General features: G+C 38.8%; 1 protein-coding gene across 5 annotated transcripts in view; it reads right to left on the bottom strand.

Moving 5' to 3' along the window:
• Positions 1-1,262: 1,262 nt before the first annotated feature.
• The window catches only part of FYB2 (FYN binding protein 2), a 122,525-nt gene continuing 99,434 nt past the window's right edge, over positions 1,263-24,353 (bottom strand). For 2 of the 5 annotated variants that reach the window (XM_049617088.1, XM_049617089.1), the window contains exons 14-18: positions 21,080-21,108; positions 19,592-19,652; positions 7,455-7,541; positions 5,114-5,195; positions 1,263-2,354 (exon numbers count right to left, since the gene is read on the bottom strand). In XM_049617088.1, the coding sequence (XP_049473045.1) occupies positions 2,127-2,354; positions 5,114-5,195; positions 7,455-7,541; positions 19,592-19,652; positions 21,080-21,108 (487 nt within the window). In that variant the 3' untranslated portion in view covers positions 1,263-2,126. The remainder of the gene's footprint in view (positions 2,355-5,113; positions 5,196-7,454; positions 7,542-19,591; positions 19,653-21,079; positions 21,109-24,353) is intronic. The other 3 variants (XM_049617091.1, XM_049617092.1, XM_049617090.1) reach the window with 2 other exon arrangements.

The raw sequence follows: 24,353 nt of genomic DNA, 5'->3' as shown, positions 1-24,353 counted from the left end.
TCTCTGTGTTAAGGGTCTCACCGATACCTTCCAGTCTTCTCTCAAGTCCCGTGAGTATGCTTATGATCATTGCTTCATCAGGCATGTGACTTGTATCTATTTTGGTTAGGTTTCCAGCTGTGGCTCGTCTTGGTTCTTTCATTTGGGAGAAATTCTTGCGACGTCTCCTGGTCTTCAGCCTAATAGCTTTGTGAAGAAGGGGTCCTCTCGTGCCCTTCCAGGAGGGTCACTGCTGTGTACTGTGTGTGCCCGGGCTGCTTTAGCCTTCAGGCCAGTAGTCTGCAGAGGCTCTTTGCCTGTTGCGGGCAGTGTCCCAGGCCAGAATGTGGTGCGTTTTAACTAAGTCTGTTGCCACAGGAAACGAGGCCACACAAAACTCCCAGGTTGGAATGGGCTGGAGATGTGGTGTCGCCAGGGGTTTGGGCCCGGCTCCTGGGGGAGGGAGCCGGCCACACGTCCTGAAGCAAGCTGACTGGGAAAGTAGTTCTTCTAGAACATGGGGAGGTGGGGCTCGGTGTTGTCAGCAAGTGAGGTAGTGAGTGTGGCACTGTGCTAATTCCTGCAGGTGGCCCTACCCACTGTAGTGACTGCGATCCATTTGTCTCTGGCCCTTCCCACCTTCTTTGACGTGGCCTCTTCTCCACTTTCAGTTGGGGAGTTTGTTCTGCCAGTCTTCAGATTGATTTCTGGGGTATTTAGGACGATTTGATAGTTACCCAGTTGCATTCATGGGAGGAGGTAAGCCTAGACTATTCCTACCCTGCTGCCACATTCCCCTTTCCTCTAATGGATACTTTTTATGCTTGGCCTTTATTGGTGAGTGCCATTTGGAACATGAGAAAGAAGATAAAAGAACCTAGAAGCTTAAAAAAATAGTTTCACAGTCTAAAGAATTAGGTCATGAGACAAATTCCATTACACCCTTGTAGACTAGACTCAGCCTGTCTAAACAATCGAGCAGAATTGTTCGGTTTTTCAGGGCTGAAGAAGCCACTTAAAACAGCTGTATGCCTATGTACAATTTATCTCATGGACAGGCAGTGCACATCATGTAAAAACAAGAAAGTGGAACTGTAAATAACATTAATTCTATTTGAATAGGTATTCAGGCATAGAATTATTTTTCTTACTTGGATGACAGGATGTTTTAAACTGACAGTATATATATAAAATTGTGTTAATTTAGGCTCTTCCTTTAGGAATAAATTGCTTTTTAGCATTCTGTTCCCCAAGGAAGCCAATATTGAATAGCATTTGTCTGATTTTGGTTTTCGGATAAAGCAGAAGGACACTTACTTTTACCTTGATTTTTTTTTTTAAGACTGAGCCATAATTACATTCAAGATTATACCTTAAATCTGAGTATTTAAAAGACCTTGGTTACATTATTTATTTATTTTTCAGAATTACATGCAATTTAAATGCACAACATCTTCTAGAAATTATAAACACTCATATACTAATATTAGAAGCAAACTAACCATCTGCACAACTGCCTAGGTGCCATAAGGCATGATTTCTAACTTTGGCTATGGCTCATTAAATAAGTGCTCAAATGCTAACACACACAGTTTCACATTCTCTTGAGCCAGCAGTGAAATAGATACTGAAATAGACATTGAAAGATAACCATTTAGGAGTAAAACCAACATCTAAATATGGAGGATTTGTTTTTCTCTTCTCCAGTTCCACAGATCCCACCATCCCAATTGACCTGTGAATTGAAACAGGTGAGGCAGAACTAAGGTCTCAGATTAGTCCTTCCTAGTGGAGCCCCTGCACCTGGAGCTTCATCTTCCTAAGGCGACCAACCTTGATGCCTGAGAAAACAGAAAGGTAGAGGCCCACGGAGTAGTGAGTGGTAGATTTCTTACCCAGTTTGCAAGAGACTATTATTGCGTTTCCTGTTATCAGATTTCTATACAGAGCATAAAAATACCAAAGTAATCCTTAAAACTTTTCCGGAATTTAAATAAATTGGGTAGTCTTTCTTTGAGACTGACATACACAACACTTTTATATTTAGGATTCATGATTTGTAGTATAAAATCAAACCACTTACTTGAAATCTAGATGTTCAAGTAGTACATATCCATCTATAGAAACAAAAATCACTATTACTAGTCTCAAAGGTATAGAATGCTTTCAGATTTTTCTTCAACAGTGACTGAAATCTTGTGATAAGCCAGTAACTTACATTTGCCTTTAGAATTGCGACAAATCACTAGATTTTCTTCAGTGGTGTCAATGACTTGCAGTTCTTCTCCAGGGGTTATTGGCAAATCAAACATTCCATTTCTGGAATTCCTGGAACGTGCCACTGCTGTGTTGATGACAGTAATCTCTTTATCATACTGAAACAAGAAATTACTAGTCAGACTATGTGTGCATAGTTTTTATTCTAACAAAATTGATGGAGGACATAAAATAATAGTAAAATGCCACAGTCTTACATTTAATTTGGTATAATCATATTTTCAAAGTATTTTCATCCCTGTTATCTAATTGTACTAGAATAAATTTTGGTGGATGAGAGGTCTCTAACATGGGTGTAAAGAAATAGGTATGTTAACCATTCCAGTAATAAAGTTACCCCCAAACTCAGGAATGGAGAAGTTTAAAAAATAAGAGGGAAAGAGAAAAATCTGTGTAGCACTTTAGAGTTTATAATGTTCTTACATACCTAGCTTTGCTAGGTGGCACTCCTTCTACCCTTCCTCTCTGGGCTTATGTATAAAGTAGTAGGAATGGGGGCTAATTCCCACTCTCCTTCTGTGGTCAAAAGACAGGCGTTTGTGAAACAAACTGAGGAGGAATTCAAAGTCTGACCTTAAGGTGTGTGATAAACTAGCCAGCCTATACATTTATAGGTGCATCACCTTCTAATGTATTGAAATCTGGTGACTCAGACCTCTGCTTCACCAAATTAGAGTGGCCGGACACCTCCCTCTGCTCAGGACAGCCTGTTTATACCTACTTACCTCCTACTCTCAGAAATGTCAATTTGGATGATAAATGATGGGATCTGATTCACAAGATAGATTTTGCTTTTGTCCAACAAAGTAATAGTTTCCTCCCTGATTTCTAGGCCATTGTTCACTATGAATACAGTGATTTCTTAACATGAACATCCGATTAGGTCACTTTCCTTTCTGTCAAGTTCTAAAGATTCTTCATTACTTGCACACTAAGATCCACATTTCTCAGCTTGATATTCAGGGTCCTTTGCAGACTGTCATTTCTGCCCTGTTAATGAAGCCACATCAAGCTATAGGATGATCCTGAATATACCATGTACCTTTTATATTTCCAGGCCGTTGCTCATGTGGTTTTCATACCTGAAATATCTTTTTCTCTTAACATGAAGACTTTCACGATTGCCATGTGTAATTTTGTTTAATTGCACCACTTTGTATGTACTCCTGTTACAGCATTTAATAAACCTATTGTCTTATAAAATGGAAGACAGTTTTATTCATCCTTTGTACCCTCAGTCCATAGTACAAATGAGGCACTAATCTTACACGATTTTAGCTGAATAAAAATTACTGAAATGGCATAGTTTTTCTAATGATATAAGAAAACCCACCACAGGTAATAAGGAATAGAATCATACACACGGGACAATGGGAATTTCTGTCCCATATGAGACAGTCACAAATATAGTTAGAAAAGTACTAGACGGAATGTAGGGTCTTTCACCTAAACTACTAACATCACAGTTGCAGTAAATAATTTCATCAGTTTCTAGATATAATAACTCTAATCAGCTTTGGTCCACAGCAGGAGTTACTGGGGCACCTGGGTGGCTCAGTCGGTTGAGCATCCCAACTCTTGATTTTGCTTCACCTCATGGGATTGAGCCCTGGGTCAGGCTCCACACTGAGGGTGCAGTCTGCTCAAGACTCTCTCTTCCCTACTCTGCCCCTCTTTCCCACTTGCACACACTCTATTAAAAAAGCAGGAGTTATGAATGATTACAAGGAAGTCATGTATATTCCTTTTTTTATCCAGTCCAAAAACATTTTTGGACATTTATAAAGGTAATTTTATTCTGTTCCACACATGGATATAAAGATAATTCTGTCCTCTAAGAGCTCATCGGTTAATTGGTGAACACATAATTGCAATAATGTAATAAGCTCAAATACAGAGGTATAGAGAGGAAGAGTAATTTCCTTAATGAGCAAGTGTGGGTCGGTCTTCCTGGAGGAGAGAAGATGAGTTAACTGGAGGTTGATAAATGAGTAAGAGCTAGTCAGATGGCGAAGAGTAACAAGAATGTACCAGACAGTTGGAATGGAACAAGCAAATGCCTAGAGGAAGGGAACAGTAGGACAGGTGATTGAGGACAGAACTATGCATAGTTTGTTGCCAAAGCATGAAGTACAAGGTAAATAAAGAATGGCAGGAAATAAAACCAGAAAGACAAGCAAAGGTATGACATGAAGAGGTTTCTGTGCCATGTTAAGAAGCCTCACCTTTATACATTTGGTAATGGGGATTAGTAGTGACTTGGACAAGTTTTATGAGCAGGATGCACACATTCTCAATCCAGGATCTGGGACGCTATTCATATTTCTTAAATTAAAAAAATCTCCTGGTGACAGTATATGAAATCAGAAGGGAGAACCGTTTGAACCTTGGAATTCAGGAAATCCTCCATGGATTCTTAATGACAGAAAAAGTCAAGGAGCCCTAGATACTGCTTCCTTCATTCACTCATTCAGCTATTCATTTGTTTATCTAATCATTCAGTCATTCAGTGAACACTGTATCCAGGTATGTGAGGACCTGGGAAGCAAGGAATGAGACAAAATCTCTCCTTCAGTGAGGACTCGAGTTTAGTTCAGAATACACACACATACACAGGCTGTTAGGCAGAGTGGGTAACATGTGAACAGAGCCTTAAAGAATAACTCAGCAGTTTTTCCAGGAGGCTAGCATGTACAAAGGCATGATCATATAGAAATGCATCAGGAAATAGCAGTATCAGTAGTGGATCGTATCTACCCCAGAGGCAAAGGTGCAAAACTCTTGTAGAATCTTTAACAATATTAAAGGCGAGGAATTTCTACTTTAAATTAATATTTACCTTCAGAGGAGAACATACCTCAAATTGTTCTCTGAAACGTTTTTCTTCTTTTTCCATTCTGATCTTTTCTAAGTTTTGCTTCTTGGTTCTAAAGAAATTTCTAGGAGATTAAGGGGCAAGAAATACAGAGATAGAGTTGAATGTACCATAATAAAACACTTAAGTTTCCAAATCTATAAACTCATTCTACTTCAGGATAAATTCAGGTATAATTTTGTGTGTATATGTATACTTTTATATAAAATCATATAATCCTATATATCTAGGGGTGTATAGAAATTTATATATATATGTATATATATATATATGTTTCCACTTAGAGCAGGGTGTCAGAACAACTGAGCAGGGTGAGTAATACCAGTTGCTTTTTCCTGTAATTAAAAAGTTGTGGTTTCTTTTTGGATACCAAGATAATTTGGAGTAAAATAAAATTGGTTAAACAAGAAACTTTTCTAAATCAGACTTCAAAGTATAATTAACTTGTTTGCAAAAATCATAAATCTCTGTGTTTCAATCAGAGACCTGTCCTGTTTGCAGAATGGTTCTGGAGAAGAACTGAATTAAGAAAATAAAGCAAGTTGCCACAAAATAGGTGCAAAATTGTCAGCACATAAAAGGGGATAGATACAGCAGAGACTGATTACCCTCTTAACTCCTCCCATTTCCTCCTTCCTGCTCTTCATGTGGGGATTGGTGCTTTTTTAGCAGTTTAATATATTGACAGAAGGAAAAAAGGCAGGTCATATTAGTTTTATTCAGGAGTGTCTCCTGCATCTGTTTCATTCTGTCCCAAGACTACAGCCACTGACACATTTCATTTCTTGCCTGAGATACCATCTTCTTTTTGCCTTTCCTTTCTCAAATCCATCTGCATACTGATCTCTAGAGTCATCTTTCTAAAATGTAATTGATCATGTCATCTTTTGCTTAAAATCTTTCATCTGTCTCTACTGCCCATAAGATAAAGGCAAATTCCTTAGGGTGGTACACAGGGCATTTTCTAATCTGGCCCCAATCTACCTTTTCCATACACACACACACACCCATACACAAAGTCTACATCTTGGAACATCTTAGAAGGTGGGCTATTTCTATGCCTTTATAGCATGGCTTTATATCCTTCCCCAACTTCTCTGAAAACTTGTCATCATCGATTCAGAAAGAGATAATAAAATAGAGAATAATAAAAGGGTTGAACTAATATAGAAAACATTTCTTGTTGGTAGAGTAAGTTACGACAGAAATCACTTTAAAAAGAACAAAAAGGACATAGAAATTGATACATCAATAGGAATATGGTAGCCCTAACTGCAATGTAAAATTTACTCAGTTGAAAATAAAAGTATAATATCAGCTTGTTTTAAGAACTTAATAAGCACTAGAAAATTGTTTCCCGAAAAGACTTATGTGTACATTAAAATACTAAATTTTTGCGAGAGGGAGGGGACAGGGCGGGAGATGTCAACAATTTCACTGATACTTTCTCTCATGGAATTCTATTTTACTATGCTAAGTAAAAGTATGAAGTTTAGGTGGAGAGATGCTTTTCTAGTCTCTGAATACATCTTTTCAACTTGGGAAAAGTTACATCGGCCTAAACCCAAAGATGGCCATTTTATGCCATCCTCTGAGTTTAAATTTGATATAGACAGATGTCTGCTTCCTTTTGGGGTTCCCTTATAGTACTTTTCTAGACAGGTTTCCTAGAGCAGACAAGTCACACAGTGTTCCCAGCTCAATGACTGTTTAATAGATGTCTTGGGGAAAGTGCCCTATCCTAACAATTGAGAAGACCAGAGCACAGATCATATAGTAACCATCTGGGACAGTAAAAACATCACCTCCTCCATAGCCAACTCTGGGAACTCGAATCACATGAATGAAGGTTAGATCTTGAGTTGCAGTATACTTTTTAAATTATAACACTAATGTAGTCATAGCTAGAATTGTGTTCCAGGGAAATTAATCTGGTTATGTGATCACAGTTTCTCAAAGTTTAAGTTCTAATTGGTGTATTATTAATTTAAGTTCCATCTATAGAGGAAAAGTTCTTACAGCCTAAAAGAAGATGAAAGTTTTTCCTCATTTGATAAAGGCTAGCTTGAAAGTTTTCCTTACTCCCTATCCACCAAAAGTATGGACAACGATGATGAAGATAAATGTGTGTGGCACTTTACGTTTTTATATTCTTTGTCTCTTTTAATCCTCTCAACTATACTATGATGTAGGTGCTATTATTCTCACATGACCGATGTGGAATGTGAAAATCAAATTTAATGACTTGCCGAAGGTCACACAACTAGTAAGAGGTGTAAATTTCAGCAGACAAGCTATAATGTAAATGCACCTGTGTACCTACCTTTCAGATTCTTCAACACCTTTTTTCTCTTTCTTTTCCTTTGCCATCAAAAACTTGGGCTTCCAAGTTTTTAGTTTATCTTCATTTCTGAGGAGAAAAATATTTTGAGCAAGTAGATAAAGATTGAACTAAAACATTTATGGAAATGTCAGCATTTTCTGGACAAGTATGTTTTACAGAAAAATTAAAATATCATCTAGAAGTATATTTGGATAATCTGTGTCAAGGCCAGATTGTGAATATCTTAAGCTTTGAAAGCCATATCATCTCTATGGTAACTACTAAACTCTGCTGTTGTAACTGTATTTACAAAAACAAGTGGCCAGCTATTTTGGCCCACAGGCCATAGTTTGCTGACCTCTGATGTGTGGTGATCCAAATTTGAAACCAGAAGCAAGAGATCAACCTGCTTATAATCACATTTCCCTTCCTGAGCCTCAGTTTCCTTGCCTCTAAAACGTGAATAATATTAATCATTACCGTGAGATGAGACAAATCTAACTAGTGTTTAACATTAGTAGCAAAGGATGCGGGGAAGAGCCGGGGAAGATGGTGGAGTAGGAAGACCCTAAGCTTACCTGGTCCCATGGATACAACTAGGTAACACCCACATCAGTGTAAAAAATCCATAAAATAATCTGGAGACTGGCAGAACAGATTCTGTACAGCTAAATGTAGAGAAGAGGCCATATGGAAGAGGCTCAGAAGGGCAGAGTCACTGTAGGAAGCTAAACAGACCCACCCTCAAGACTGTACAGAGGAAGGAGGGAGGGATGCTGTGGGCAAGGAGAAAGGAAAGAAACAGACACCCCAGGCATGGGGAAGATGAACCCCACACCCCAATAACATTTAGCTTTGAAAACTAGAGGGGCCAAATTTCATGAGTTCTTACATTCAGTTGGGCTTAACACCTGTAAGTTTAAAAATCAGTGCAATCAAAAAAAAAAAAAAAACAAGCAAAAAAAACAGTGCCATCAACTCTGGGAGAGCAAAGAGGGCTAGAAAAAGCAGTGCCCTTTTCTTTAAAGAGACAGCACAACAAATAGTTCCAAGGGGATACACCATAGAAGCAACAGTTTAAAAAACACCTGGGGCATAAGGGAGATTTACTAATTTCAGAACATGTGCTGGAAGGACAGGGATCTTCTCCAGGAAGAAAGGAGTAGGTGGGCACCATTTCCTCTCCTACCCCCAAGCTTGACACCTATGGGAACCAATGCAGTGAACACTCTCCACCTAGCTTGCTAACACCAATCGCCTCACCCCCATGCACTTCTGTGGATCTGCCCCTTCCAACCCAGCCTGCGAAGTTGCAGGTCCCCTCTCAGAGGGTGGACCTTGTTGGCACCACACCCACCCCTGCCTCCTCCTGTTGACTTCTTCAGCACTTGACTGGAGCTTGTCCAAAGCAGTGCCACAAGCCTGGCAGTGTGCAAGCAGACCCAACAGGGGCCAGCACACTACAAACTGCTCCAGGAGAGGGGAAGATAATCATACATACCAGTCAGACTGTGGCCCCAGCAGCAGGCTGGGGGCAGACATCTGGTATGATTACAGGCCCTGCCCACCAACAAGCTTCTCAGGACAACACAGGGGAACTGTCCTGCAGTTCAGTGCTATTGCATCTCTAGCAAATGCCTGGTCTGAGTCAACTCAAACCCAAGGAAGCCCCAGTCTGACCTAAAAACACAGGGACCAAATCTTGCCTACAACAGGTAGGGAGCCATTGCAGATGACTGGACTTGAGCCAAATGCACCTCAGCCATAGCAGCAAGGTTCATGCAACACACAAAGGAGAGACCCCAGCTGCACCAGGTTCTGGTGAACAGGGTACAATACCTTGCAGGGCACTGTAGGACCTCTTCTTAATAAACCCACTACTTTCAAAAGCAGGAGGTGTACGTGACTTTTTAACACATAGAAACAGACATGAAGAGTTAGACAAAATGAGACAAGAATGTGTCCCAAATGAAAAAAAAAACACGACAAAACCAGTAGCAGATATAAGCAAAATGGAAATAAGTAGTATGCTTGATAGAGAATTTAAAATAATGGTCATAAGGATACTGACTTGAAAAAAGAGTGGAGAACCCCAGTGAGACCCTCAACAAAGAGAGAAAACAAAAATGAACCAGTCAGAGATGAAGAACTCAATAACTGAAATTAAAAATATATTAGATGGAATAAAGGGTAGGTTAGAGGAAGCAGAATAACTGATCAGAGACCTGGAGGACAAAGTAATGTGAAGCAAGATGAATGGTGGGGGGTGGGGGGAGAACGAAGAGACTTAGGGAACTTAGCAACAGCATCAAGTGCATTAACATTCATTGTATCAGGATCCCAGAAGGAGAAGACAAAGAAGAGGGGGCAGAAATTTATTTGATGAAATAATAGCTGAAAGTTTCCAGAAGGTAGGGAAAGAAACACATTCAGATCCAGGAAGCACAGAAAGTTCCCAACCAAATCAAACCAAGGAGGTCCACACCAAGACACATAGTGATTAAAATGGCAAAAAAAAGAGTGACAAGGAGAGAATTTTAAAAGCAGCAAAATAAAACAGTTACATGCAAGCGAAACTCCATTAAGCTATCAGCTGATTTTTTTAGCAGAAACTGCAGGCCAGAAAGGAGTGAGATGATACATTCAAAGTGCTGAAAGAAAAAAACCCCTGCAGCCAAGAATACTACTATATCCAGCAAGGCTATCATTCAGAACAGAAGAAGAAATAAGGGATTTCCCAAATAAAAGGTAAAGGAATTCAGGATCACTAAACCAACCCTGTAAGAAATATTAAAGGGGATCTTTGAATGGAAGTATCTGTTACTTAAGTAGGAGTAAAGTAGGAAGAACAAAAGTAGTAAAAATAAGTATATCTATAAAAATCAGTCAAGGGGCACCAGGGTGGCTCAGTCAGTTAAGCGTCCGACTTCAGCTCAGGTCATGATCTTACGGTCCATGAGTTCGAGCCCCGCATCGGGCTCTGGGCTGATGGCTCAGAGCCTGGAGCCTGCTTCCGATTCTGTGTCTCCCTCTCTCTCTGCCCCTCCCCCATTCATGCTCTGTCTCTGTCTCAAAAATAAATAAACGTTAAAAAAAAATCAGTCAAGAGATTCACAAAATAAAAGGATGTAAAATATGACACATCTACATAAAATGGGAGGAGGGGAGTAAAGAATGGGTTCAAACTTAAGCAACCATAAATGAAGTATAGATTGCTATACGCAAAAGATGTTATATATAAATCTAATGGTAGCCACAAGTAAAAAACCAGTAATAGATATGCAAAGAATAAAGGAAAGGAATCCAACTATATCTCTAAATAAAGCCAGCAAACTGTGGGAGAAGAGAGCAAGAGAAGAAAGGAACAGAGTAAAACAACCACAGAACAAATAATAAAATGGCAATGAATACATACTTATCAAAAATTACTTTGAATGTAAATGGACTAAGCACTTCAATCAAAAGACACAGGGTGACAGAATGGATTAAAAAAAAAAAAAGCAAGACCCATCTATATGCTTCCAGCAAGAGACTCATGTTAGACCTAAAGACACCTGCAGATTGATAGTGAAGTGATAGAAAAGTATTTATCATGCAAATGGAAGTGAAAAGAAAGCCAGGGTAGCAATGCTTATATCAGACAAAATAGACTTTAAAACAAAGACTGTAACAAGAGACAAAGGATGCTGTATAATCATAAAGGGAACAATCCAACAAGAAGATATAATAATTGTAAATATTTATGCACCCAACATGGAAGCACCCAAATACACAGAGCAGATAATAACAATTGACAGTAATACAACAGTAGGGGATTTTAACACCCCATTTATATCAATGGACAGATCATCTTAACAGAAGATCAACAAGGACACAGTGGCTTTGAATGACACATTGGGTCAGATATATCTAACAGATACATTCAGAACATTCCATCCTAGAACAGAATACACATTCTTTTCAAGTGCACATGGAACATTCTCCAGCACATATCACATATTAGGCCACAAAACAAGTCTCAACAAATTCAAGAAGATCAAAGTCATACAATGCAACTTTTCTGATCAAGACACTATGAAACTAGAAATCAACCACAAGAAAACATCTGGAAAGAATTCAAATACAGGGAGGTTAAATAACATGCTAGTAAACAATGAATGGGTCAAACAAGAAATCAAAGAGGAAATGAAAAATACATGGAGAGAAATGAACATGAAAACATAATGGTCCAAAATCTTTGGGATGCAGCAAAAGCTGTTCTAAGAGGGAAGCTTATAGCAACACAGGCCTACCCAAGCAGCAAGAAAAATATCAAAAAATAACCTCATTTTACACCCAAAGAAGTTAGGAAAAGAACAAAACCCTCAAACCAGTAGAAGGAAGGCAATAAAAAACATTAGAGCATAAATAAACAATATAGAAAATAAAAATAATAGAAAGGATCGATGAAACCAAGAACTGCTTCTTTGAGAAGATAAATGAAATTGATAAAAATCTTGAGACTCCTAAAAAAAGAGAGAAGACTCAAAATCAGAAATGAAAGAGCAGAAACAACAGACACTGCAGAAATACAAGAATTGTAAGAGAATATTATGAAAAATTATATGCCAACAAATTGGACAACCTAGAAGAAATGGAAAAATTCCCAGAAACATATAACCTACCAAAACTGAATCAAGGAGAAATAGAAAATTTAAACAAATTGATTACCAGCAAAGAAACTGAATCCATAATCAAAAAACAGAAGCCCAGGACCAGAGAGCTTCACAGGTGAATTCTACCAAACTTTCAAAGAGTTAATATCCATTCTTCTGAAATTATTAAAAAACAAAAACAGAAGAGTAAGGAAAGCTTCCAAATTCATTCTATGAGGCCAGCATTACCCTTATTCCAAAACCAAATAAAAACACTACAAAAAAAAAGAGAACTATAGGTCAGTATCTTCGATGAACATAGATGTAAAAATTCTCAACGAAATATTAGCAAACTGAATCCAACAATACATTAAAATCCATCACAATCAAGTGAGATTTACTTCTGGGATGCAAGGGTGATTCAGTATTCACAAATCAATCAACATGATATGTCACATCAACAAAAGAAAGGATAAAAACCACATGATCATTCCAATAGATGCAGAAAAAAAATTTGACAAAGTACAACATCGATGCATGCATTAACAAAGTAGGTTTAGAAAGAACATACCTCAACGTAATTAAGGCCATAAATGAAAAACCCACAACTGACATCATCCTCAATGGTAAAAAACTGAGAACTTTACCCCTAAGATTAGGACCAAGACAAACATATCTACCCTCACTACTTTTATTTAACAGAGTACTGGAAATCTTAGCCACAGCAATCAAAGAAAAAGGAATAAAAAGTACTCAGATTGGTAAGGAAAAAGTAAAACTTTCACTATTTGTAGATGACATGATGCTATATATAGAAAACCCAAAAGACTCCACCAAAAAACGGCTAGAACTGATAAATGAATTAAGATCACAGAATACAAAATCAATATACAGAAGTCTGTTACATTTCTATGCACTAATAATGAAGCAGCAGAGAGATTGAGCAATCCCATGTATAACTGCACAAAAAATAAAATAGGAATAAACTTAACCAAGGAGATGAAAGACCTGTAATCTTTGACACAAATGGAAAGCTATTCCATGCTCAATGATTGACATAACCAATATTGTTGGTTTAGAAATTTAATGCAATCCCTATCAAAATACTAACAGCAATTTTTCAAAGAACTAGAACGATCCTAAAATTTGTATAGAACCACAAAGGACCCCAAATAGAGCAATCTTGAAAAGATTAATAAAACTAGAGGTATCACAATCTCACATTCCAAAATATAGTACAAAGGTATAGGAATCAAAACAATACGGTGGAGACACAAAACAGACACATACATCAATGGAACAGAAAAAACAGAAGTAAAATCACAATTATATGGTCAATTAATCTTTGATACAGAAGGAAGAATATTCAATCGGAAAAAGTGTCTTCAACAAATAGTGATGGGAAAACTAGACAGCTATATGCAAAACAATGAAACTGGACCACTTTCTTATACTGTGCACAAAAATAAACTCAAAGTGGATTAAAGACCTAAGTGTGAGACCTGAAACTATAAAAATTCTAGAAGAAAGCACAGGCAGTAATTTCTCAGACATAAGCTGTATCAACAGTTTTCTGCATCTGTCTCCTGAGGCAGAGGAAATAAAAGCAAAAGTAAACTATTGGGACTACATCAAAATAAAAAGCTTCTTTATGCACAGCCAAGGAAACAACAAAACTAAAAGGCAACCTACTGAACGGGAGAAGCTATTTGCAAATGACATATCTGATAATGGGTTAGTATCCAAAATATATAAAGAACTCCTACATCCCAACACCAAGAAACAAACAAAAGAACCCAAACAATCCAAATAAAAATGAGAAGAACATTTTTCCAAAGAAGACATACCGACACATGAAAAGATGCTCAACCTTACTCACCATACGGGAAATGCAAACCAAAACCACAATGAAATACCACCTCACACCTGTTGGAATAGCTAAAATAAAAAACACAAGAAACAACAAGTGTTTGTGAGGATGTGGAAAAAAGGAACCCTCATGCACTGTTGTCGGGAATGCAAACTGGTGTAGCCACTGTAGCAAACGTTATAGAGATTCCTCAAAAAATTGAAAATATAATTACCACATGATCCAGTAATTCCACTACTGGGTATTTACCCAAAGAAATTAAAAACACTGATTGAAAAAAGACAGATCACCCCTATGTTTATTGCAGCATTATTTACAACAGCCAAGATAGAGAAGCAGCCCAAGTGCCCGTCAATAGATGAATGGATCAAGAAGTAGTATGTAACAACCACAACAAAAAGTGGTATAAAAAACATGTATGCATGCACGCACACACACACACACACACAGGTATATTTCTCAGCCATAAAAAAGAATAAAATTTTTCCATTTGCAACAGCATGGATGGATTTAGAGAATATAATGCTAAGTGAAATAAGCCAGAGAAAGACAAACACCCTATGATTTTACTCAGATGTGGAATTTAAGAAACAAAATAAATGAACAAAAAGGGACAAAGCAAAAAACAGACTCTTAACTATAGAGAACTGATGGTTACCAGAGGAGAGGTGGGTGGGTGGTGGGGTGGGTGAAAGAGGTTAAGAGTAGACTTATCATGATAAGCACTGAGTAATGTATAGAATGGTTAAATCCCTATATTACACACATGAAAATGATATAATACTGTATGTTAATTAAAAAAATACTGGAGATTGGGAGGTAGGTGACAGTGTAAACAAGGTTGCCCATAAATTGGTAATTTTTAAAGCTGGGTAATGGGTACATGAGGGTTCATTATAACATTCTATTTTTCTACATTTGGAATGTTCAGTAAGAAATTCTTTTTAACGAAGACCATTCAAAGAAAAAAATAAAAGGATGCAGGGAGGGGAGGGTATCATAGAAGGAACTAAAACTTTCTGAGCACTGGTGTGCCTGGGTGGCTCAGTCGGTTAAGGGTCCGACTTTGGCTCAGGTCATGGTCTCGCGGTTTGTGGGTTCGGGCCCCACGTTGGACTCTGTGTGACAGCTCGGAGCCTGGAGCCTGCTTCAGATTCTGTGTCTCCCTGTCTCTCTGCCCCTCCCCTGCTCATGCTGTCTCTGTCTCTCAAAAATAAATAAATGTTAAAAAAAAAATTAAAAAAAAACTTTCTGAGCACCTATGTGTCAAGTTTTATGCTGTTAACCAATTTAGTTTTCACAGTGACAATTCTGAGTATTTAAAAAATTGGAAGATGTAGAAAAGAGACAAAATAAGCATAATCTGACCTCTCAAAGACCTCTAAGTTTCCTTTAAAACATCCTTCCTAGCACTTTTAAAAATTGAATTGAGATCATACTATACATACAGTTTTGCATTCTATTTTTTAATTGTTGTTATAGAGTAACACTTCTCCATGTCATTAGAAATTCTTTAGTATATATTTAGCATATATGTAACTGTCATATACTTGGCAGATTACTATATATTTCAGTATTTGGGTGGGTGGTTTTAAACATCTTTTTATAAATACTCTGAGATACACATTTTTATGCATTAAATTTTTTTATGTTTCCTTTTTCACCAGAGCTTATTGCTTGAAGTCAAATTACTGGGTAAAGTAAAGGGTGTGGGCATTTTGGATACATATGGCCAAATTATTCTTTCAGAGAGGTCATACCAATTTCTATCCATGCTAGCCATGTGAATATTATGGTCCACTCTGCCCCTTTGTCAACTTATTTTAGCTTTCCTAGGGATCTAGTTAGCTTAAAGAATCTGGCAGGATGAGGATTTTTTATTACCATATCATGGGTAAGAAACAGAGGCTCAGAGAAGTAAGAGGATATGCCACAGGTCTCACTGGCGCCATGTTCCAGTACCAGTGTCCTTTTCAAGATCCCCCTCTTCTTCTTTCCCTTGCTAATCCCCTAAGAGACCTTCTACTGAACAAAAGGAAATAAAAAGCAGAGGTCTGGAATACCTAGTGACAACTTAATCTAGAGCTGTTTAGGCTTCTCCTCAGTCTAATACCTATCTACCAAAGTATGACAAGCAAACTAGCCAAGTTTATAAGAATTCAGGTATTGGGGCACTGCGTGGCTCAGTCAGGTAAGTGTCCAACTTCGGCTCAGGTCATGATCTTCTGGTTTGTGGTTCGAGGCCCGCGTCGGGCTCTGTGCTGACCGCTCAGAGCCTGGAGCCTGCTTCAGATTCTGTGTCTCCCTCTCTGTGCCCCTCCCCAGCTCATGCTCTTTCTCTCTCAAAAATAAACATTAAAAAGAAAAAAGGAATTGAGGTATCATCTTCCCTCTCCCTTCTGCTACTTTCTTTCCACCAGTGTTCTATCTGCTACAAATGCCTTTAATAATTAGTGTATGTGAAGCCAAACTACAGATTTACCCTATCACATGAAGAAGGTCTTGTTCAGAATGTAACAGGGCTGATGTGGTAAACATCGTTCATGCACAAAATATTCCTTGGGTACCTACCATCATCTAAGTGCTATATTAGGACCTGGATAATAGAGATGAGGAGGATGTGGTTTCTACCAGAGGATTTCACAGTTTAACAAAATCCACATAAGTTCTCCCCTGAAATCTCTTCTCTCCTTCATTTCTTTCACCCCCCGAGAACATTTGATCATCTTTCATCTGAGCGATCATAATGACATTCTAACATACGTATTACTTCATACTTTCTCTCCAAAGCATTCTGGAGAAGGATCCCTTTACTCTTCCTGAAGTGTAGCTCTGATTACATTGTCCTTTTGCTCAGAGGTTGGACTTCCTCATTTGGCTGTAGGGCAGAAGAGTATCCTGAAAGGGCGCTCCCAGTACAAAACTACTAGATTCAAGTGTCTTAAAAAATTGCTACACTTTACCCTTAGAGTAAGTACTGTGCACAGTACCTTAGCAGCCCCCGCCAACTAAGCTGAAACCAGACAGCAGCAAGCAGTATGCAAGCACAAATGGCCAGTTTGTCCCGTGGAAAATGCTAGCATCAGCACCACAGTATTTCAGGAGATTGAACCTTAGGCCAAGGTCAAGATAGGAGTTAAGACAGATTGTTATATTGGCATTTTAAAAAGCCAAATGCAGCTCTATGGCTATTTATTCAAGACCCAATGGATGAGAGTATGGAAAACAGAAAATTAAAGGATTAAAAATATAGTAGGGAAATCCTAACTAAAAGAAAGTTCCAGTAGATATATATCAGGAAAATTAGACGTTAAGACAGAGTGTCACTAGGAGATACAACATTGTGTAGTAGTAACTCTTTACTACTGGATTGGGTTTGAATCCTGTTTCTACACTTTACTACCTCTGTGAACTCGGGCAAGTAACAACCTCTATGCCTGAGTCTCTCTTCTGAAATGTTTGTATAATAATAGTATCTACCTCATGGGATGGTGGTGAAGATTGAATGAACTAACACATATAAATGTATGTAACAGTTACTGACCCCAGTAAGAACTACGTATTATTTTTGTTATTAATAGTATTAGGGATAGAGATATCTACCATATGAGGAAGAAACATTAGGTTCGCTATATTTTTAATTTTGTAAGCAACTAACAAAAGAGCCTCAGGATACATCAAACAAAACATGACAGAACTTTAGGAAGAGACTGACAAGTCTACCATATTTGTGTGAGACTTGAAGCTGTTTCTTTCAAATATTGATGGCTCCAACATCTAAAAATTCATAAATCTACAGATTTTAACAAGAGAATGATTTGAAGAACCTAAGTGGATTGTTGTACCAAACAATTAGAGAGGGCATATTTTTCTAAAGTGCACATGGGACATTTATAGAACTTAACTGTACATTAGGCATGAATCATGTCTTAAAACATGTCAAGGCACAGATAGCAATTACTTTCTCAGGGTACTAATATCTTTTTTTAATGTTTATTTTTGAGAGGGGGAGGGAGGGAGAGAGGGGGGAGGGAGGGAGAGAGGGGGGAGGGAGGGAGGGAGGAAGAGAGAGAGAGAGAAGAGAGAACACAAGTGGGGGAAGGGTAGAGAAAGAGATTCCCAAGCAGGCTCCAAGCTGTCAGCACAGAGCCTGATGCAGGGCTGGAACTCATGAACCATGAGATCATGACCTGAGCCAAAGTTGGATGCTTAACTGACTGAGCCACACAGGTGCCCCTCTGTGTAGTAATATCTTACTAACTACTTTTTTCAGAGCACCAGGCTATTAAGATGGAAAGGACACTGGAATAGAGAGCATGGGCACAGGCCTTCAGACATGGAAGCTTGGTATGACAAAGAGGGCATTGTACATCCATGGGGAAAGGTGGGACTATTCAATTAATCATGCAGGACATTTATCCATATGTAAGACAATTTAATTAGATTGATAGTTCATTATAGTACCAACACACAAAACTCAGTTCCAGATACGTCTAAGGTTTAAATATAAAAGGCAAAACATTCAGCAGTTTTAGAAGAAAATATAGGAGGATATCATATGATCTTGGGATAAAGATTTCTTCTAAAGATGCCAAAGGCAACACTCAATTGCTAAATTCAAATACATTAAAATTAAAAATTTCTATTCATTAGAAGACTAGGAAGAATGTTGCGAAGTCAAGCTACAATGGGGGAGAAGGTCTCTGCAACATATATAGCTGACAAAGAGATGATATCTAGAATGCATTAAAAAATCTATAAATAAATAAGAAAAAGACCACCAATGCAATAAGAAAACAGAATAAAAAGGTATGAACGGGCCTTCGATAGAAGATATGAATGGTGAATATTAAAATGGTTTCAACACTTAGTATTTTATACCCACAAAACTGGCAAAGTTAAGAATTCTCTCTGTGCTAAGTGTTGGTGAGAATGTGGATCGATATTCCCCTTACAAACAGCTGGGAAGAATGTAAATTGGTACAACCACTTTGGAAACTAAGTTGGCATTTTCTTATAAATTTGCATTCCCTTCGGCATTTCTCTTCCCTTCTGAGTCTCTCCTAGGAAAATTCTAGGATATATTCACAGAAGACAGAAGACTATTTATAGCAATAGTGTTTGTAAGTACAAAAAAAAAATTAGAACCCTAAATGAATCAAGGATAAGCAGAGGAGACCTTTCTTTTCAGTCATTTAGTTGAGGGGGAGAGGACAGAAAACAAGTAGCTAGAGAGGGGGCATCGAGTTTCAGGATGGTTTCTTTCTGGTTAGATGGTTATTCTGTCTTTGAGGACAGAGGCTCTGTAAAACACTGCTCGCTATCCTCCGTGTTGCCTTGTACATAGGAGGTTATTAAATCAGGGTATGTTGCATTAAAATGAGTTTCAAGTCTCTAGATTCAAAGGCAAGAAACAGATTCCAAAGCTCCAGTGACTTCTGAATCACCTACTACCGTTAGATCACCTACATTATTCACTGTTTTCCCTTCTTAGTGAGGGGAGGGACATCAGAATCTGACTTTTTATCCAGTTTCTAAGGCTCTGAAGAGGTGGCCCTCTGACCATATTTAACAAACCATCAGGAAATGGATTAGGTATCAGTAGGGATGACCAATGAGGTAAAATGACTTACCTGGATTCTTTTTCATTTATATCGACGTTATCATAGATAATAACTTCCTGAGACCTAAGTTCTAGGGTCAAGACACGAACAAAATAGTCCACTATTAGGTATGCTCATACAAATTTCTGGGCTTTCCGAATTACCCACAATGTCCACCATTATCCTTAATACCCAATTATCCAGGTGTCTCCCCATGTCTGTCTGATCAAAATCTGATCATAGAACACAGGCTGGAAGGATCAAAGAGCAAAAAGAATCTCCATTTGGGGAGAAATTCAATTAAGAGATTAAAAAAATAGTGGCATGCCCTAGTATCTCAAATACACACATACATATTTATGTCTATTTAGTTTCATGCATGTTTTCAGAAAATATGAGTTGCTGAAAGGGTCATCTTTAGAATAGCTCCCCATCATCCTGGAACTAGGCAAAGATGTTTTACTTCTAGAACAGTAAGAGGGCTTTTCCAAAATCCTGGCAAAAGACGGTTTAAGTAAAATATTCATGTTTTTTTCCTCCTTAATTTTGATTTCAAACCATTGGTAACTGCTCTTCTATAATAATCTTGCATAAAATTATTGGACATTTTCAGTTTGGGATATTCACATTCCTTGGTGCTTTACCTAGAATCCCATGTTTAAGTGATTCACCACTTGAATGAGTTTGAGACTTTCTAGTATAATTTCATAATTCATATTTGATTATTCATAAATTTGGCTGCGAGTACAATGCATGTCTATTCTATGTTGGCTTTTTGGATTTTTACGTGGACCAAGGAAACTTGGGGGGGACCTATGATTTTACCAGGCTTATTTATATAACCTTCACTTGTTATTTAGTACAGCAAACTCATATTTCTGAAATATAATATACATTTGAATTGCCTAATCAGAGTGAAATCAAAGTACCACCATGGCTAAGGCTTACAAACAAAACCAGCAAACAACACATGGCCTTCTTACTGGCAGATTCAACTCACTGTACATGTATTGAGATCATACTATGGATCAGACAATGTACTAATCTGTGCATTATTGTTTTTATAGCAAAGAATATTCCAGTGACCCATCCTTGATTCAGCTAGTCAGTGTACTGCAACTTGATCATGTCCAACTTATTAGGTCTTAATTAGGGTGATTTGGCTGTCAAATCCTACAAGAGCTGTGTGGTATAATGTAAAATGCACGAGCTTTGTAATCAGAGAAACTTGAGTACAAATCCCAGATCACTAAGGTATGGATATGGGTCCTAGAGCTTCCTAAAAAGATACTATTTTTCTGGGATTTTAAGAGGCCTGGTATATAGTAGGCACTTGAGAAACGTTATTCATCTTCCCCAACGTAAGTTATACTGTTGGATAAAATGTGGTCTTTGATCTTTATGTCTCAAACTTTCATTAACTATGGAATGAAGGAAGGATTACTACTTCTCTTTCCCTGCCTCTGAATATGCCAGGACTGAGTAGTTTTGTGCCAGTAGTAAGTGAATGTCACTTACCTAAATCAGGCAGCGAAATGGAAAGTGCACTGTTGATTGACAGGAGACACAAAAGGGTTAAGGAAAAAAGCCAGGTTCAGAAAGATTAGCTGATCCATCTCAAATAACATATTGGTGACTAGGTTTCTTGCTGCAAATGCATCTAGGCAAAGATGTGAAGCAAACCTCTCCTGTAGCTTTGTTCTGATCAACTGTCCCCCTGCTTCCACACCACCATTTAAAAATGAGCTTATGTACCCCTGGGACCACCCATAGTTCCCTCCCCTAACTAGACAACTTCAGGCTCTGCCCTGTCCATTCACAAGATCCTGTTTCCACCTTCAAACCTTCCAAGATGCCCATCAAATACAGGCCTACCTTGTTTCACTGCAATTCACAGACACTGCGTTTTTGACAAATAGGTTTGTGACAACTTGCCATCAGCAAGCCTATCAACACTGTTTTTCCAAGAACATTTTCTTAATGTCTCTGGATCATATTTTGGTAATTCTTGAAGCATTTCAAGTTTTTTCATTATTATTCATTATGGTGATCCGTGATCAGTGATTAGGACTCAGTAAAGCTCAGAAGATGGTTAGCATTTTTAGCAACAGATTTTTAAATTAAGGTACGTACACTTTTTTAGACATGTTTCATGCTTAGTAGACCACAGTATAAACACAGCTTTTATACGAACTGGGAAACCAAAAAACTGGACTCACTTTATTGCTAACATTTGCTTTGTTGCTATGGTCTGGAACCCAACGCACAATATCTCTGAGCTGCACCTGGACATCCACTGTGGTGAAAGAGAACCACCCTCTGCAGACATGGGACCCCGCCTACATGTATGGTTAAGCCAAAAGGATATCTTGAGGGCAGAATTCCAGGCCAGGGGGGGATGGGAGATAGCAAATTGCTAAGTGGGAGAGGGGCATTTGGCCCGAGTAGATTGTTCGGTTACACAGTTAAGGAGATGGAAGGAAGCAGGGTGTGGTAGAAAAAAAAATCCACGTATTTTAAGCAGTGAGTTTCAGTGCAGTCCGACGGGGACACTCACCACGGGCCAGACCCCTGTGTTGGGTATATAAAATGATCAGACACAGTTTCTACCCTGAAGTAGCCGGGCATTTAGTGAGGGAGACCCAAAGTACAACACTGTATGATAAGAACCTAAGAAAGGAATGTCCAAAGAAACAGCACTTCTGGGAAAATCAGCTAACCTTTATGCAAGCCTCAGGTTCTTCATTTCTAGAGTGAACACCATCTCTATCACACGGGGAGTATTAGAGCTGCATGGGCGTACCTCAGTAGATGTGCCTAGGAAAGAGCTGAGGATGTTCAATGGTCCCTGCTGTCAGTGACTGTACAACCAGACCTGGTGCCATCAGAACAGAGGAGCAGCAGTCCCTGGGGCCAGAGGGAGCTGCATCTGACTCTGAGTTCTGCCACTTGTCCACTTACCTGTGCAAGTCACATAACTTTTCAAAGCCCTAATTTTTCATCCGTGAAATGGATGAACGAGTTTCTATCGCATCATGAATGGAAAGAGTTTCTATCGCATCATGAGTATTGTGAGAACTGGAGAGAGAACACACGTGAAGCCCTTCACCCTCGCTGTCCTCAATGCCTAGTTAGCGTACTTCCTTGGCTTCTCCACTCAAGGGTTCCTAGCTCAGCAAAGCCTTTCTTAATGCCAACTCCGTTCCTCTATTTTTTTGGGTCAGGGTGATGGTAGCTCCTATTTAAACATAGAAACGGAGGCTACAAAGTCTAGAACGATATTGCCTTCCTCTAGGTCATTTAACTCATTCATCAGCTATTTACGGAGTACCTATCATGTCTCACGCACTGTTCTTTATACTGGAGATACAGCAGGGGACAAAACCATGAGCGCCCTCATGGATTCTAGCAGGGTGAAGCAGATGCAACAAGGATTTTTATGTTCTGTCAACTAAGGAGAGAAGTGCAACTGAACAAAAGAGAGCAAGATGAGGGGCCAGGAGGGCTGCAGGTGAGGGCTGGTCTGCCATTTTTCGGAAGATGGTCAGGGAAGGGTTCGCTGATAAGGCAACTTGAGTAGAAATCTGAAGGAAGGGAGGGGGTGAGCCACACTGCTATCTGAATGAAAGCGTTCTGGGAAAGGGAATGGCCAATGCAGAGACCGACAGGCAGAGGTGTGCTTGTTCTCTTTAAAGAAAAACAAGGAAGTTGGTGCATCTGGAACAGAGGGTGTGAGAACAGGTTTAACATCTAGTTCCCATGTAAAACTCACAGCAGAGCTGAGACCAGTTGGCATTTAATTCTTGGCTTATTTCTACCTAAATCAGACCATTTAATGACTGTCCTAATAGTGTGTGTATCCGAGAGAAAGAGAGGGTGGAGAGCCTTACTCTTTTTCCATGTCACATTCCCAGTGTTGCAAAACCTCTCTCTGAAGGTAAGGTCATCAAGTAGGAGTTGGTGTTCAATCAAAAAGCTCAATAAAAACAGTAATAAATTCTATCTTGTCCTGTTATATCTACACGTTATTAATTGAAAAATTAAGGCTGAGGGGCAGATTTTGCCAAAACTTATGAGAAAAATATATCTTATTTTTATTTGAGAGAGATAGAGTGAGTTGGGAAGAGGGGCAGAAGGGAGGGAGGGAGGGAGAGGGGGAGAGAGAGAGGGGGAGAGAGAGAGGGGGGGAGAGAGAGAGGGAGAGCGAGAGAGAGGGAGAGCAAGAGAGAGAGAATCCCAAGCAGGCTCCATACAGTGGGAAGCCGGATGCAGGGTTCCATCCCATGACCCTGGGATCATGATCTGATCTGAAACCCAGGGCCGGTCACTCAACTGACTGAGCCATGCAGGTGCCCAAGGAAAAAATCTTATTAGACCTTCCTAAAGATGAAACATCTTTCTCTGCAGGTAGTAGATTTCTCTTTTATAGAGGTGTGCAAGCACAGATATTTGGCTTGTTAGGAAGTTTCCAGAAAAGCTTTTGTACTGCATTACACTAGATAATATGGATTTCTCTTATAACCCTGTGATTCTCTAACTTTAAGAAAAAAGGTTTCTCAGGAGTATTAATAGATGTTGGAAGACATGCACAGGATGTTAGGGCGACACAGAGGAGACACAGGTAATCCAGGTCTGGGTAGAGAGGTTCAGGAAAGGTGTCCCAGAAGGGATACTGTTTGACCAAATTTTAAGGGAAGACCAGAACTCTGATAATCAAAGGAGGTTGGAGGAGGGCGGGTGCATTCCAGACCAAGGGAATGTCATGGTTAAAGCAAGGAGGCACCAATACCAT

The sequence above is a fragment of the Panthera uncia genome, assembly GCF_023721935.1.
Source record: "Panthera uncia isolate 11264 chromosome C1 unlocalized genomic scaffold, Puncia_PCG_1.0 HiC_scaffold_4, whole genome shotgun sequence".
Classification (NCBI taxonomy): Eukaryota; Metazoa; Chordata; class Mammalia; order Carnivora; family Felidae; genus Panthera; species Panthera uncia.
The sequence above is the reverse complement of the archived record's forward strand: the minus strand, read 5'-3'. Positions and strand labels throughout refer to the sequence as shown.